The sequence below is a fragment of the Adelges cooleyi genome, unplaced genomic scaffold (assembly GCF_023614345.1).
Source record: "Adelges cooleyi isolate 19-005CV unplaced genomic scaffold, UGA_ACOO_1.1 ACOO_flye_CR_arks_rails_tigmint_CR_PRNA_9, whole genome shotgun sequence".
NCBI classification, from domain to species: Eukaryota; Metazoa; Arthropoda; class Insecta; order Hemiptera; family Adelgidae; genus Adelges; species Adelges cooleyi.
The window spans coordinates 15568018-15584493 of record NW_026096579.1 but is presented as its reverse complement, the minus strand read 5'-3'; the positions used below and the strand labels follow the sequence as shown (position 1 = coordinate 15584493).

General features: G+C 31.8%; 1 protein-coding gene across 1 annotated transcript in view; it reads right to left on the bottom strand.

Moving 5' to 3' along the window:
* Positions 1–16292, bottom strand: part of LOC126847159 (muscle-specific protein 300 kDa-like) — a 114144-nt gene extending 97852 nt beyond the window's left edge. Inside the window, exons 1-3 of the mRNA XM_050587255.1 lie at positions 16189–16292; positions 12197–12422; positions 10905–11124 (exon numbers count right to left, since the gene is read on the bottom strand). Coding sequence (XP_050443212.1) covers positions 10905–11124; positions 12197–12400 — 424 coding nt within the window. The 5' untranslated portion in view covers positions 12401–12422; positions 16189–16292. The remainder of the gene's footprint in view (positions 1–10904; positions 11125–12196; positions 12423–16188) is intronic.
* Between the last annotated feature and the right edge of the window lie 184 nt (positions 16293–16476).

Here is a 16476-nt window from a genome sequence, read left to right as displayed (position 1 = left end):
ATCTAAGTGTTTTATAAAGATTTTTAAATACCACAAACAACTAATGAAAAAACTATTTCTTACAATTACCAATTTTATCTTTCTTTTTCTATCAATGCCAGTTTGTGATATTTTTAAAAAACATGTTTTTTGCAGAGTATTTTCTTGAAAAGTGTTTGCTCGAGTTCTTAAAAAATATTATTAGGATTAAAAATAATTAGGATACATAAAGTACAATAACGATGTTGCAAGGATAAATGAGTTTGCGCAATAATGTGAGACAGACCATGAAATGCTAAGTTATTTTATACTTAGTTATGAAACAAGAATCATTGTACGGTTTTGATCTTTTCGAGTTTTGACTACTTGATCATTTTATAAAAAAAAAAATACAGACAGACGAGCAAGTGGAAGGAGGTAGTACGATAACTGATCTCACTTGTGTGGGATAAGGGGAAGAAAAATATAAATCAAGTTCCAATACGCCATCCTATTAGATAAAACGATTTTTGTATAGGTGGATATCGTTTTAACGATTCAACCGGTTTAGACTGTTGTTTTGCTAATAATTACAGGTGTTGGCATAACATGAATAATAACCCGAGAGGTATACCTACATAACAATTAAACACGATAGTTAAATATATTTAAATATTTCGCACATCAATATACACGGTCACGGACTACAATGTTTTAAAAGAATAACAGCATAACGGATCGCTTATTCAAAGAGATTAAGAGAATGAGTCGCTGTTTTTAAGAAAATTATTTTTTGGTAGTAAAACATTTTGTAGAGTGAGACAAACCAGTTTGTATAAAAACTCAAAACGAACAGGTCAACGCTCTAAAGCCCATAAAATATTCTTTCAAAAATCTGATGAAGGTTTTTGCAGTTTATTATAATTAGATTTAAGTTATAATTACATGTGTCAATAATTATAAAGATTTATACAATTACTTTAATTTATTCGTTAAGTTAAGTTAACTTTTTTCAAATTTTATTCTGGGTCGTATTATACAATTTTTCAAGTTCGTTGAAACTTTTTGAATTTCTGTTTTACCGAGTTTTTTAATATTTTTATAGGGAATGAGTCGGCCAGCTGCGAGTGCTTAAAAAAGGCACAAAATAAGTACCTAAAAATCAGAGAGAAACATTATTCTTCGGGTTCTTATCCGTTTCGGATGTTGGATACCGTATTAGCAATGTTGTTACTGTCAAGTAAGATGTCCGAAATAATTTATTTGATGTTTTATTATACCAGTCACGGAGATATTCGCCTTCTTCCCACACTTCTTTTTAGAAACATTAAATGTTCCTATAGCAAAATAATAAATGTTTTTGTAACCATCTCTTGAATATACGATTCAAATATTTTATTTACAAAATTAAAATCAAAGAAGAGTATTATGTGGTTGGTGTTAAATTAATAAATAAAAGTCTTAACACTCATGTTGAGAAGATAAAAGAAGGCACAAGGTTTTGTATTTACTTTGGAGTTTAAAACAATATATACAGTATACTATTATATTTTGTACCAGCTATTGCATTGAATGAATTAAATATTACAATATAAGACACTGCATTGGGTAAACGCGTTCAGCTGTTGTCCATTGATGATAAATAATAATATTTAAAACATATTTAGTTGTTTGATTTCATCTTTTTAAATGTTAACCGTGGTAATTACACGAGAATTTACGTTTTCGGATCAATTGTATTTTTCTTGGCCGAATATGCCACTTAAATCATTTATATAGCCTATTTTATATGAGAGCAGTTGCTATAAATAAAACCATCAAACTGCACACTGTGAATACCTTTCCCGAAGCCACCGAAAGCGATTAAACGGATTTGATGCTATTTTAATTTTAGCCCCAGAATAGACATCATTATATTGGATAATGTGAGTTTTCTAGCGAGTGATCGTTTATGCGTAGCCCGTTTTCGTGCAATTTTCGCAGACAAACCAACTACAAATCTTTTACAAATTTTGGACAATATATACACATAAAAATATCTACTTCTTTTAATTCGCCGAGTGAATAGTATATAGTAATATGTGAATAACGACTGCATAACACACTGGAACCATTCCAAGTTATTTACATTTTATTACAGCTGTTGCCTCGCAGACATGGACAATAAACATCAAAACTACTTTGCTAACTTTCAAAAGCACATAAAAAAACGAGAAAATCCATTGCCATAATTTTGGGATTTTCGGGTCAATTTTTTTATGAATAGATAGTAAAATATAATGATTGTACCTAACGCGTTCCTTTTTGTTTTATTATTTTATTTTTTTTAAATAATAATTTGTCAGTTGGCGATTTCGATTTTAGTCTTAGCCTTATCCGTTGTTGCACCAGATATTAACTTGCAGGTAAAGATGTACCATTTCTCTAAGTTGGGGTACTCAGAAAATTACATGGTATAGGTATATTTACTAATATCACTGGTATGATACTAATATGACAGTACTACAAACAAAGGCCCTATAAGAGCCAATAGATTACTTGAGTGCAATTTGTAAACAACTCATTAAGTGCACAATTTTATAAATATGGTATTTATAAATGAGACATTTATGTACAACAGACTTGTTGATTGAGATAATCGGTTGCCCTATAAACTATTTTAATAAAAAACTTCATATAATACACCCTTTGACTTCTAGAGTCGTCAATAATATCAACTAATGTACATATTATATTGTATACTAGACTACCATAATAAAATATATCATGCTGAACGCATTCATAAATGGCTTACTTTTAATTTCTTCAATATGAGTATCGAACTGCGATTTGGTGCCACTGAATGTTTTTCTCCAGGATTTTGGAGACGATAAACTATCATAGGACGAAGACCTGCTTTTAGAACCTTCTAGTTCGGACAGTGCTTGTTTAGCTATAACACTCCGTTCGGGGCTCTCCATTGCCCTAACACTCTTGTGCACGGTTATTCTGTCTACGACGATCATTCTACCTTTTTTTCTACCGTCGTTTGAGTAAACGTGACGTTCTTCCACGACACGCTCAAACGTCTCATCGTCAGAACCCTCACGCAGTTCCTTAGCAACAGCTGCTCGTTCAAATAATATCCAAATAATCATTATTATGTAAATTTGACACAATCATTATCGTGTTCCCGAATGACTATGATCAGAAGTTTGAACCGATTTGTAATAAACCACTAACTTAAAAAAAAAAAATAGAGCAAAAACCCGAACATTTTTTTACGTTTAACATTCGTTCACGTTTTTTTGCTGTGAATCATACCATTATCACAGAAATACATCACTCGAATTACATATTATGATATTGAAACCTCTAACATCAGTTGCTTTTAATTATTTTAAAATGGTATGCAAACTAGTTAATTGCAAAAGATAGTTTTTTTTCTATGAATGCTTAACGATTATTATGAATGTCAAATTATAAGATAAAATTCCATAATTAAATCCCTACATTGTCCCTATATTGAAATTAATTTTGGTCACTGAATATTTAAATGCATTTAAGTATAACGCAATCAACATTTGTCAAGTGATTTTTTTTATTTAAAGTTAGAAAAACAATGCAATTAGACTAAAATATCATAATAAATTTGAAAAGTTATCTCAACAAGATCTAAAAAAATATTTAACAAATAAAATAAATTTGTTTATATTGCATCCAACCTATAAATTATCTAGGTCAAAGTATAGAACAAATTATTGTTCATATTAATTATATTTTTGATAACTGATAAATAATAGCAATCTGTTTTGTTTGCCTATCTTTAAACAGAACAAAACATTAACTTACTTAAAATTAATTTTAGTTCAATGAAAGTTTTTAAGCTGAGCATAATATTAGGTATATAATTTTTAAATTTAGTAAAACAATTACTTTATTAATACTCTTCAATGGTGTATAAAATAACACATTGATTGTTTCATAAGATTATGACGATAATTACAAAATTGCTTAACCGCAAATATTTTGTTATTTATTGTATTATCTACTTTTTTATACAAAGCACACAAGTTCAGCGTTTAACAATTTTACGTTGGCAACTTTGATAAAAAAATATAAGATTAAAAAATAATGGGACTATAATATAATACACTTGAACAATTAAATAATTTATTTGTAGGCACAATAATCAATTAATATTATACTGCTAAAAAATTAAGAAAATATGTTTAATATTCATTATTTAAGGAAATATTTAAAAAAAATTATTAAGATATTTTATTTGAAAAAAAAAACTATTTCTTCCTCTTCAAAGAGAAACATATAAATGATGAGTATGTTTAATGACACCCGCCCACTCTCCTAATCTTAACTGAATATTTGGCAGTCCACGCAATTTAATTGTTTCTCCTCGTTAAGGAACAAGGTAGACACGTTAATTGTTTTCTTATATGTCTACCTGATGGCAGATTTCTTTATGTTTATTTCTATTTGTTTTTAATATGAGTACTCCAAACGAGTTATAAAATAGCCTATAGGTAAGAAATTTAATTTGGTATTATAGCTGCACTTCTAAATAATTCAAATCTGATCACAGTCATTTAAGATAAGTAATATGATTGAACATTTTACCAGCATCGCGACCATCCCCGGAAACGGAAGCTTTTTGAAAAAAGTCAATTTTATCCCTAATTGACTTTTTTTTGGGAACTTCGTCGTCGTCGGGTGGTTTATCGCCCTTCGACGTTTTCCAAAATAATAATGACCGTTTGGGTCTATCCATATTGTAAGCGCCACGCAACTAACGTTCCTGGCACATTACACACAGATTCACTTGGCTAATTTTTGAAATAGTAGAAAAAAAAACAAACAAAATATCTGATTAATGTTACACAACGAGGAACAGCAGAACAATGCCTGAACAACACAAGGACCACGAAATGTAGCTAGCAGCAGACTGAAGACCGTATAGTAAGTAGTAACTTGGTGAGACCGGTTCAAAGAATAATGCCGGTTTCGGGCTATTCATTTTTTATTTTTTTACAGTGTAGCCTGAGATGATAACCTATTACGTCTTGTTGTTAATCGTTATTGTTTTCAACGTTTCGCGTTGTTGTCGTTTTAAAATAATATGTTAATATCGCCAGTTCATCATACTTATATTGCTACAATTTCGATAAGCTAATAATAATGAGTACTAAAATTATCGTTTTAACTATTCAGAACCGCGATACCTATAATGTTATTAATATTTTTCAAAATCATTACATAAGTGTGTCGAAACAACAAACCATTAGTTTCGTTTTGTCGGTTACTTATCGGGACCGTTCGATTAAGCGGATAACTATAACGCGGACGCCTTTGATTTATGGCGTTTTTATTTTTTTAATTTAATTTTACTGTTGTATATAAACACTATATATTTCTCCGGCAGTGGCTAGTTCAAACATAATATAATATGTAATATCTTAAGACGAATATGGTTTTTGGAAATCAAACGTCAACGGCGCAACTGACATAGGTCAGCTTTGCAAAGCACGCCTGTGGAAGAATCAATCATCGCAAAAATGTGTTGTAATTCGCTAAAGTCATTTATCTGACATGGCGACGTTTCAAAAAAACAAAATTGAAAAATACAACCGCGGATAATGTGGTAATTATTAGACCGCGACTGCCATGCCGATTAGTTTGTACATTGTGTCGGTCGAGACGTTGCCATGGCAGTCCCAACGCCGATTACAGCTGTGACTAGCCATACCATATAATAGTTAATAAAAAGTGTCCATCTGATTAGCTCGAATCAAAAACAAAACGTCCTGGAATTGTTGTTGTAAAATCAACGAATTTTTACAGTAAACAGATGAGAACTTCATCTGTGTTTAAGTTTTATATGTTTTTGAATTTTCGACAACTCTATTCGCTAATTTGTAATAATTAATTAAAAAATACTGAATAGCTTTTAAACTCATAATATAAAATGTATTCTTTCTATCGAAAAATTGCCAGCGCTCGAATTGGATTTTTTTTTCTTAATTTCTAACTAATACGACGAAACGAATGTAATTATATTTACAGGATTAAAAGCAGTCTGTTTTTCGACGTTTTAGACCAAAAAGCAGAGACCATCAAATTCATATTATATTTTTGTAGAATTAAAATTAGACCTGCCAAAGTCCCACAATTTTGTCACAACGAAAGCATTTTTTTACCAAACAAAAAGGTTTTTATTAATAGAAAAAAATGTATACGTTAAAAATAATAACCTGAAGCTTAAGTATAACACGTTGTTAAAGTGAATAATACTAGATGTTATATTGTATAACGTTTCAAAAACTTTTACAATATTTTGCTTATAAAGGTCGTACGTTCGCAACAAACGTCGAAAGACTATGATGTTAAATTTTCGAGATTAAGAAATGGGTATGAAGACGAAAACATAACAATACAAGAAGTACATATTATTTACGTCAACTGTTTATCACTGCGCGGCTATTTTCTTATCAGTTGTAACGGGGAAAAAAACATCGGTCTCCGAAAGCAGGTCACGGTCATATTACTACGTGTGAATCCGGTACGTACTACTACACGGTCCTAGTCGGTAGTCGGTACACTTATTACGATCTGCGCTCCAGATTTCGTGGCCAGTGTGATAAGCGAATGGGCTGGGCGCGTCTTGTGCGTTATCAGACTGACACACATTCGACGTCGTAGCGGTTGTTGTACTCACGTGGCTCGTCTCGTGTACATAAACGAACGTTGTTTTGGGTTTCGTGTCACCATCCGAAATTACCGTGAACGCACCAACAAACCCGCCGGTGTCGTCAAGCGCGCGTCAAGCGTTTTCCCCTGGAGGCCCGTGTCGTACGTTACGCATTTCAGAATCGCCGATCCACACTAACCCAGAACAACGTGTTGGTTCGGTGTTTCGGTGGATCGCGTGTTATTCGCACGGGTATTATTGTTGTCGGGCGTGCACGCACTGTATCGCCAAAAAAAAAAAAAAACCGAGGTAAGGACGAGGACGGCGGCGGTGGAGGGGTCGATAAGTTTCACTTTCGCCGCGGAGTCGCGCAGGACAATAGGTCAGGAAACGGCGGAGGGCGCGGGCGGGGTAGCGGGGGGACCACGTGCTCACGGCGTAGAAGTGACCTCGATGTACAAAACACAACACACAATGTTGTCGACGGCGCTGCGGGCTATGGCATTAACTAAACTGTCTACCGGCGTGCCAGTTCGCCCGGATTGTATTGATCAAGTTTTGTCGCTCGCAGTACCATAACGATAATCGTACGCGGCTGTGATAGATGTAATAACATGTGACGTATAATTATAATTGTAATAATATGATATTACATAACACCACATCGGACAGCCGCGGCCGTGTACCTACTAAATTACACCTGACAACTACGTTAAACGTTATTAACGTGACAAGGAGTTTTGTATGGGCAACGTATTTTGTATTTTTTAATTTTGGACTTTATGCGAAAATTGTACTTAAAAGTTTTCATAAATGTAAATTAAAAAACGGCAACAGCGCATTTTAGTGCAACTACTGCGCTAATGAAGTTTGGAATTATATTGTTTGCTTACTTTAGCGCGACTCATAAAGAGGCCGAGGAAGTTTAGACCTTCTAAAAACTCTTAGAGCTCCCTCAGAATTTGAGCTTTTTTATTCCTAAGATCTCCGAGGACTTGAATTTCCCTAGTACCCCGCTCCTCTCCTAGTTAGGTTACATTAAACAGGTAAGTACTAATGTTAACAGGTACGAAAAGTAAATGGACGTAAACTACAATCATCACCATCATCGTCAGTGAATTCTCCCGTGTGCAATTATGATCTGTGTGATTAGAATAAAGTGGGTAAATCTATACCGCCTATTTTGGTGAAAAAAACAATGCGCTTACAAAAATTTCATTTATAACAAATGTGCGCTTGTGATTTATTATTATAGTTAATGTCGTGTCACGTTTAAATTATGATACTGCGTGGTCGTAATATAATTGTCGCCAAATAAGCCAAGTACGATAAATATATTGGTAAAGTTACGCTGTAAAAATTAATGACATGATTGAATGAAAACATATTTTGTTTATGTGCTATTTTAGATTGTTGATCTTTGAAAATTAAATTATTTAAATTAAATTATTAACAAAAGTACTTTAATTACCTAAATAGATTAATGAATATTGATTACATGATTATTAATTATGTGTAATAATCAAAGTTGTTTTTATATTTAATACCTCTTAGAGTGTTATGGTCAAAGAAATCTAGCGGCTTAATCATAAATATAAAGAAATTACAATAATTATATCAACGAACTTGTTGATAAAATCCAAGTTGCCTTTATTATTCCGTAGCTCATTATAAATCATTAACAAATCATTAGGTCTGGTTCATAATAAGATAATGTATTATTCAGTAGGTTACCTTAAACATTAATTCGTGCAAATTAAATGATAATAACACCGTTATCAAGTTCTTAGTAGTGTTAATGAACAGTAGTATTGATTGCCTTAAGGTCATAAATAGAAAATTTATCTGTCCACATGATTCATGTAATTAGTTTAATCTATTATACCACATCCGCCTTGAATATGGCTCGACCAAAATTCCTTAAGTCTTGCAAATGTGTTTTTTTTTTAAATTCAAGTATAAAGAGTCATACTTTTTTTAATTACTCAAAATTAAATTTTAACTACTCATAATTCTTTTAACATAGTTAATATTCGAAAACATAAGCGATTTGTGGTATAAAAAATCAAATGAAATGTTGTCAATCTCTTTGGGAACAAATAATAATAAAATTATTTTATTATTTATAAATCGGATCGATACGAAAATCAACACACCACTGGAAGAACTTAAAATTAAAATGTGTGCTAAAAAACTATACTGAAATGTGTAGAATGTGAAATAAAAATAGTCATGTTCGCGACGGCAAAATTAAAACTCAAAGCAATAATATTTCCGCGGTCGCTTGTGCTATTGCAGCTAGTCATAATCTAATTTTACACTTGCAGACTGCAAATTAAAATATATTTATCTCGTTGCTCGTTTTATATGCACATCAAAACTAGTGTAGTGCACTTAATGTGTGTAAATTTATTTACTCATCATTACATAGGGTAAACGCTTAAACTCTTGACACGAACCAGAACGCGTTAAATAGTAGTTAGAAACATACTCTCAACGTTAATTTTCGACTATTGTGTAATGCTTGTCAAATAAAATAACTGCATTTAGTTTGGAAGAATTTTAAAACACAATAATATATACAATATTATAGAAGTTTAAAAACAACTACAGTCACTTGTCAATAAACAACAAACACAAAACGTACAATTTCATTTATTCCAAGTTGTGTTCAACTTAGTCACGATTTTCAGTTATAATCGTTTATGCCTATTGTAGAAACTAGAAAGATAAAAATGATTATATTGAGTACATTGTAGTCTATGACCGTTTGACTATTCTCAATAGAAAAATAAAAACATGAGTCCTCGCAACTTAAATAGAACGAAATCAAATAAAAGCGGTTCGGTTAAAGTAATATAAATTGTTGTTACATCACCACGATGACGGATTTATATTATTATTATTATGGGTGACAGTAAAAAATATATCCTACACAGTAGAATATAATTATTATTGAACCGTGGGACCATTTGTGATGTGTGGCCTTGTGGCCAACGTACCGTGTAGCAAAACTTGTATGAATACTATGTTTGAAGGGAGACAGAAGTAGACAGTTGGTATACATATATATTTTTATACTTAACATATTCATCATAATTAACAGACAAAGAGTGAAGTGTCGTGTTTTTTTTGCAATAATAGACATTAGCGCCTTGAATTCTCACAAGCACATTGTGGTAGTTGACAATTTTCGATTTGTTTTTCTCGTGGACAATAACACTGTACAGAGTACATCAATTTAAAAATATTGTTACACTTTAATAATTATATTCAAAAACATATAAAAAATAAGTCCCCTAAAATACAACATGTTCAAAACACTGCTGTAATCAGAAATTTGGTGTAGGTATTCAAAAATATGAAATCGTTACGCTCTACAAAATATTTTTTTTTTTTGGTTTATTTTGTTTACAAAGTCAACTTAATATTATATTTTATGAATGGAGAGATGTTTTTATTCGATTAAACAGACTTAATAACGATTTATGTGGATATTTTTATATTCATCGTTTATATTAAGTAAGTAAAGTAAGTATAAAGTTAAGCGTCCGTGCCTACTGTATTCGTTCAATTAGACCACTTTGTATTTTTTTTAGACTTTATGTGAACCACTAGAGTCAAACATTTTGACCGTCTACACTCTAAATGGATTATTTTTATAAGATGGTTTTTTTGACCGACGGTAAATTCATATTTTTGGTAAACCCATTGACAAACAAACGTCAAAACGTTATTGTGGGATAAGTACAAAACGGTCGGTAATTTATTTTGATTCTGCGATATTTGCCGGAGCTAAACGAGTTGGCAAACATTTTACTGGCAGCGAAACTTTGGCGTGGACTTATAGAACATTTTTTTAAATCTTTATGTGGGCGATAGACGCACACGTTGGTTGGAACATAAGGCCTCGCTATTAATTTGTTATTATTGTATTTATTGTAATTACACAATAATTTCAAATCCGATTTTTAACCCATTCGGTGTAGTGAAACGTATAGTACCAGACACAGTACAACGACTACAGCCGCAGTAATGGGCTATTGGATAGACATTGTTTTAACGTGTGCTCTTAATCCGAGAAAGCACACAATTTTTAACAGAACAGTGCGATAGTACAATATCCTAAATATTACATTATAATGTATGCGTGCGACTTAAATTTAGAGATGATTTGTACGGTTCAAAAGATATAATATGTTGCGCGCGCTAAACGAATGGCACTCGACGTGGATTAATGCACGTGACGCATGTTATAAATTACCTTGTAGCATGTAAATCGTGGCTTGATACTCGGCCAATTTCTCGTCCACGTAATCCTGCGATTGTGAAGCGACAATTTCCGCTGTTGACCGACCGTCGACGACATTGTCTTCGTCCGACCATTGTTGAGGCGAAGGCGCCTCGAGTACCACGAACTCCCGGGGCCGGTACGCCGACGGCTGCGGCTCGCAAGACCGTTCGAATATTTGCGGAGACGGACACTATACCCACACACATATATTTATATAATTTAAAAAATGTAAGGCTCGGTGCACACAACACAACCAAGTCCATGTTTTTTTGTTGTGAGGGTTTTTCGCGCAAAATATGTTTAAGAGGACGCTACCCAGGGGCGGATATAAGGAATAAAGTATAGGAATTTTCTTGAAAAATCTTATAGTATAGAGTTTGAACTATAGTGTATTAATGTACTTATATAGTGTAAGTTACGTATAAGTATAAGTTATAGACTTATTATAGTGTACTTATTAATACAGGGCGATTATCATTTTATCGTGAACCACTCAATATTTCATTGGGTTTAATAAGACAATTATTTGTTTATATTGTTTTTTTATAATATGTGATCGACCCCCCTCCCAACTTATTTTTTTTTTGATAGTAACTTTTGAACCAAAACGGGAACGCAGATACTTCACTAACTATTAAAATGTTTAAAATTTACTAAACATTTTGACTGGTTGATAACACATTTTGAAGTTATTAAAGTTTCAAGCAAGGAGGAAAGGTGAAGTGCAACATTATTCTTATCTGTGCGCATTTCCCTTCCCACCCTAAGCTTTAAACTTTTATAGTTTTAAAAATTGTTGTTCAAAACTGGTTATCAACTAGCCAAAATGTTTAGTACATTATTCTCAATTTAAAAAGTTAATGAAATGTACGCCGGACCGTTTAAGTTTCAAAAGTTGCTATCAAAAAAAAGAAATTTGGAAGGGGGTAGGAATATAAAAATGTGTAGAAAATTGAGATCACGTTTTATAAAACTGTTTTGCGCAGGACAAGTATGCGAGGGCCGAGGCCAGTATTAAGGGTAGATTTACAAAATGTTCACAAGGTATAGAGAAGAACTTGATTTAAAGGATAGCGTTTTTATTTTTTCGATGGCTGTACTTGAAATTTTTTTTATAAACAAATAAAAGACGGGGAAAAAAATGAATCTTCACGAATGAATAATTCTGATCGTGCTTAAGTTATCAAAAAACTGCTTCGAACCCTCCACGTGGCAATACACGGTAGTCGAAGATTATTCTGTTTTTTTGAAAAAGTACTTACCGGCGACGGATATCTGTACGGCTGCGGTCCGGATGTCAGGGGAGACGACGTGGGTCTCATAGGTTTCGGACACGGAATGTATGGCGGCGGTAGTCGATGGACCGGCGATTGACGGGTTGGGGTAGCCGGCCGAAAAGATACGGGCGGTGACGTCACCGAAGGGACTGGAGCCCAGCCTTTGGGATGAGCTGGTGGTCTTGACATTGTGCGAGGTCAAAGAGTTGATCTGGAATCCAATCGGTTGTATGTTAACGAGTGTACTTACCATCTATATACAATGTTTTTGCACAATAAATATAGTGTAGCTTGCATAGCACGTAGCGGAAGTGATCCGTTAGCTACACATGAAGAAAACTATGTATATATAGCTTTATTATACATATTATTGATAAAACATATTTCCAGTAGGTCATCCGTTGGCCATTTCTTCTAGAGATTCCTCGGACTAGGACTGTCGGGAAAAGATTATGTTTATGTGGTGTGTGGTACACATAAACTAACAAATGGTAGATGTACTAATGGAAAATTAACAATGAAGTCACAAAAATTGCCATCAAAGATAATTATCACTAAAATCGTAATTTTCTTATCCCCATTTTGCTCAGACCCAACAGATTGATTAAGTATTCATCTGAATACAATTATAAAAGTATTTCAAATACTACAAGTAGTCTACGTTATCAAATTAAAATAGAAAAATAAAAACACATTAATTATGAAGGTTGTTGTTGACATTTATTTTTATTATTTTAAGTCAATATTATAGTAGTAATGTTATCTAGTTACAATGAAGCACAGTATTTTCGATAGATTACAGTACCATTAAGACCAAGTTATGTACACTTTTATTGCTATGGTTTATTATTTTTTTTTTTAGGTATATTTTTTATGTACCTATAAAATTCGTTGAGGCACAATACAATACTGTATGTATGTTGTTAGCATGTTATTGGCTGTTAATCTTATGCCGACCAAACAAGTTATACTGTACCTATAAACTTACGGATTCTTTTAAAAAAACGACCTCTGTTTTATATTGTTAACTATCAAGTATCTTAGTACGACCACGCAATAGTAGCTTAATAAAAAAAATAGGTTTAAATAAAAAAACATTGATGTAAATTTCACAGCACTAATAAAAACGTATTTTTTTACAACACCGCATAGGTTATAATAATATAGTAATGAGAAAAAAACACCCAACTCTGTCTAAACTAATATTTTTTTTTAATTCCAAATCCACACTTAATAGTATTTGAGTTTTTTCGTACAAAAGAAAAAAAAGGTTGACATAAGATTTTGTCTTAGCATTTAATAGAATATAGATATAAATTACACCTAGCTTTGGTCTTATTTTCAGACTAAATGAACATCCTCTTAAATCTTTAAACTGCACTTAAAGAATAAAATAAAGAAACAACTTTCAGCCCTCGTAGTGAATGAAAGGTTATCAAAATTAGAATTTTAGACGATTTGTGGCAAGTCTAATAATAATGTTTACAAACAATTCGACTTCAGTTATAGCATGTTTAAATTAAAAATTAAAACACCGACACATTTGTTTGCGGTTATCCCGTTTTATGAGGCAAAGGGGATGACTATTTGGACTTTTAATCCCTTTAAGTACCAACTGCATGAGATTTAGAATCTATAATAATGCTACTCAAGAAATCGGTCAAAAGTCGACTTGCTTACTCTCTCCATTTAAAAATAAAATATATTTATTTGTCTGTTATTGAACATTTAAACCAGCTTGTGCCAACTTATATTTTCTTCGAGCATTATTTAAGAAATTACTTACAATATATACATGTTATGTAATAAAATCACTATTTTTAAAAAGTTATTATATTGCACTTATGCTGTGTGTAAAATAAATGCTGTGTGTACAGTATTTAAAATGTTTTTTAATTTTTCAATAGTATGTTGAAATATTGAAACATCTGTTGTTGGTAATGTTATAACTTATAAGGTAGCCGCAATCGAGTACCTACCTAGTATAATACTGTTTTAATAGTTCAGAACAATATATTATTAATATATATATATTATTAATTTATATATAATTATTTTTCACATGAATTTGGAGAGATAAAAACGTAGACGTAAATATATTTTAAAATTAACTATACCGTAAACATAATAATATGTTAAAATTAGGTCAATTAATATTATTAAAAATAATGATTAGTGTATGCTCGGTGCCAAGCTGAGTAGAAAAAAAAATTTGCTTAAAATATAGTACTAATGGCGGGTCTTGACCTCGGCATGAAACGTTAGTAATGATCATAAAAATAGAGTGACAAGGGTATGATTTTTGATTCGTCCAAGTAATTAAATTTTTCGAGCGTAGTTTATATAAGCAAATGACAAAATATATTACCCATTTTTAGAACCAACGTTTCTATGAAGAAAAAAAAATATGCAACTCAAATTCGTTAGGTTAGCATTAGATAAGATGTGAGATCACAGTTTAAGGAAACTTATCGGTTTCCATATTAAAGAACAGTTCAATAACAATAAAAATGTTAATGATTTATTGCCTAGTGGTATTTTTTAAAATAAAAACATTGATGTTGAGAGAGCATATTATACATTTACTCTCTTCCTATGTCAATATAAATTATATTAATATGATTAATTTTAGTATAATATAATACCTATAGTATACACATTTCAATTTTGCCTATAGAATTATAATGATTGCTTGTTAAGTATCATCTATTTCAAACTGCTTTGAATAATCTTGAATTTTGCTTTTCCTAAGAATTAACGTGTAAAGTCGTAGCCAGCGTGTGTCTTGTGTTCAATTTTGAGTTTAAGAAATTACAAAATCAGGAAAAACGCAAGCGTTGAACTAGTTGAAAAGCCAAATAATAGCAGCAATAACATAATATATGCACCTCATTTTTTTTTCGCAACGTGGCATGATCATGTAACACCCAAAAGATTCTAAAAGAAAAATTTACCAGAGAAAAAAAAATAAAGGCTAATGTGCAAGTTTTAATGAAAGATAGCAAACATCCGGTCATACAAATAGGTTATTATGGTTCTGATAAAAAAAACACAAACTGTTCTCTTATCCATCGTGGCCGGTTTTTAAATATTAACAACATTTTTGTTATTCGTAGAAGTGTTTTATGCAATTTTTTAATTAAGTCATTAAAATTGTTAATTTGTACTTTTCGCTTACATATTTTAGATAGGTGGCAAAAGCTAAAAAAACTTTTTATGCAAATCGATTGCACAACTACTACATTTATAATAACGAAGCTATTCGAAACGCAATAATATAATATAAAAAATTATTTAAATTATATAATAATGGCGTGATAATGCATTATGTTGTTGGTTTTATTAATCATTTAAATTTAATAATTCCTTAATCTGTACAAAACACATAATGGTTTAGTTTCAATGAGAATTTTTGTATAATACGATTGAACATTTTGTATATATATATTGGTAAATAAATTTAACATTAGTTTTGCATAATATTGCAACATTTTTCTGGTAAAAAAAATTTGTAATTCGATAAATTAATCACTTAGGAAATTGATAGTGTGTTTGAAAAAAAATACTATAAAGTAATTGTTCAAAAAACCCAACTCGGTAAACAGTAATTAGGATAATTAGAGGGTGGTTTTCTTATAATTATTACAATCTTATATGATTGTCTCCTCCATTGTCGTCAAAGAACACTGTTGAACGGCAATTAGAGGTTAGATAACTTGTTATAGCTTTACAGTATGCCATAGCCTCTTAAGTACTATTGCCAAAACCGTATTCAAACACTAGGGAATTTACATTACTTTCAGATGCATTTATTGCTTCCAAACCGGTTATCATTGCGCCACCGACATTTTCCTGTACCGTCGGCATTGCACCATGCCGGAAAGGAAGTAATAAAAAATACACACACATATATATATATATATATATATATATATATATATATATATATATATGAATTAATACTTGGCTATACTTACAAGGTAAACGTAGGTATAACGGGTTATCCAATAAACAACGGCGCGATGAAGCGAACACGTGAATTTCAAAAGTAAGTACGATTATAATATAAGTGAAAGACACGACGCACGAAGATCACTGATCGACAAAGACAGTTAAAGGACAGGGGTTCTAACTGAAAGCCACGAGGGGACTGATTAAAAAGGTTTAAGGCGGACGACCACAGCCAACGTAGACGTGGATTTTTTTAAATATAGCATTTGGCACGAGACGTTTTTACCAGTACCCGATCTTCTTTTGCTTACACA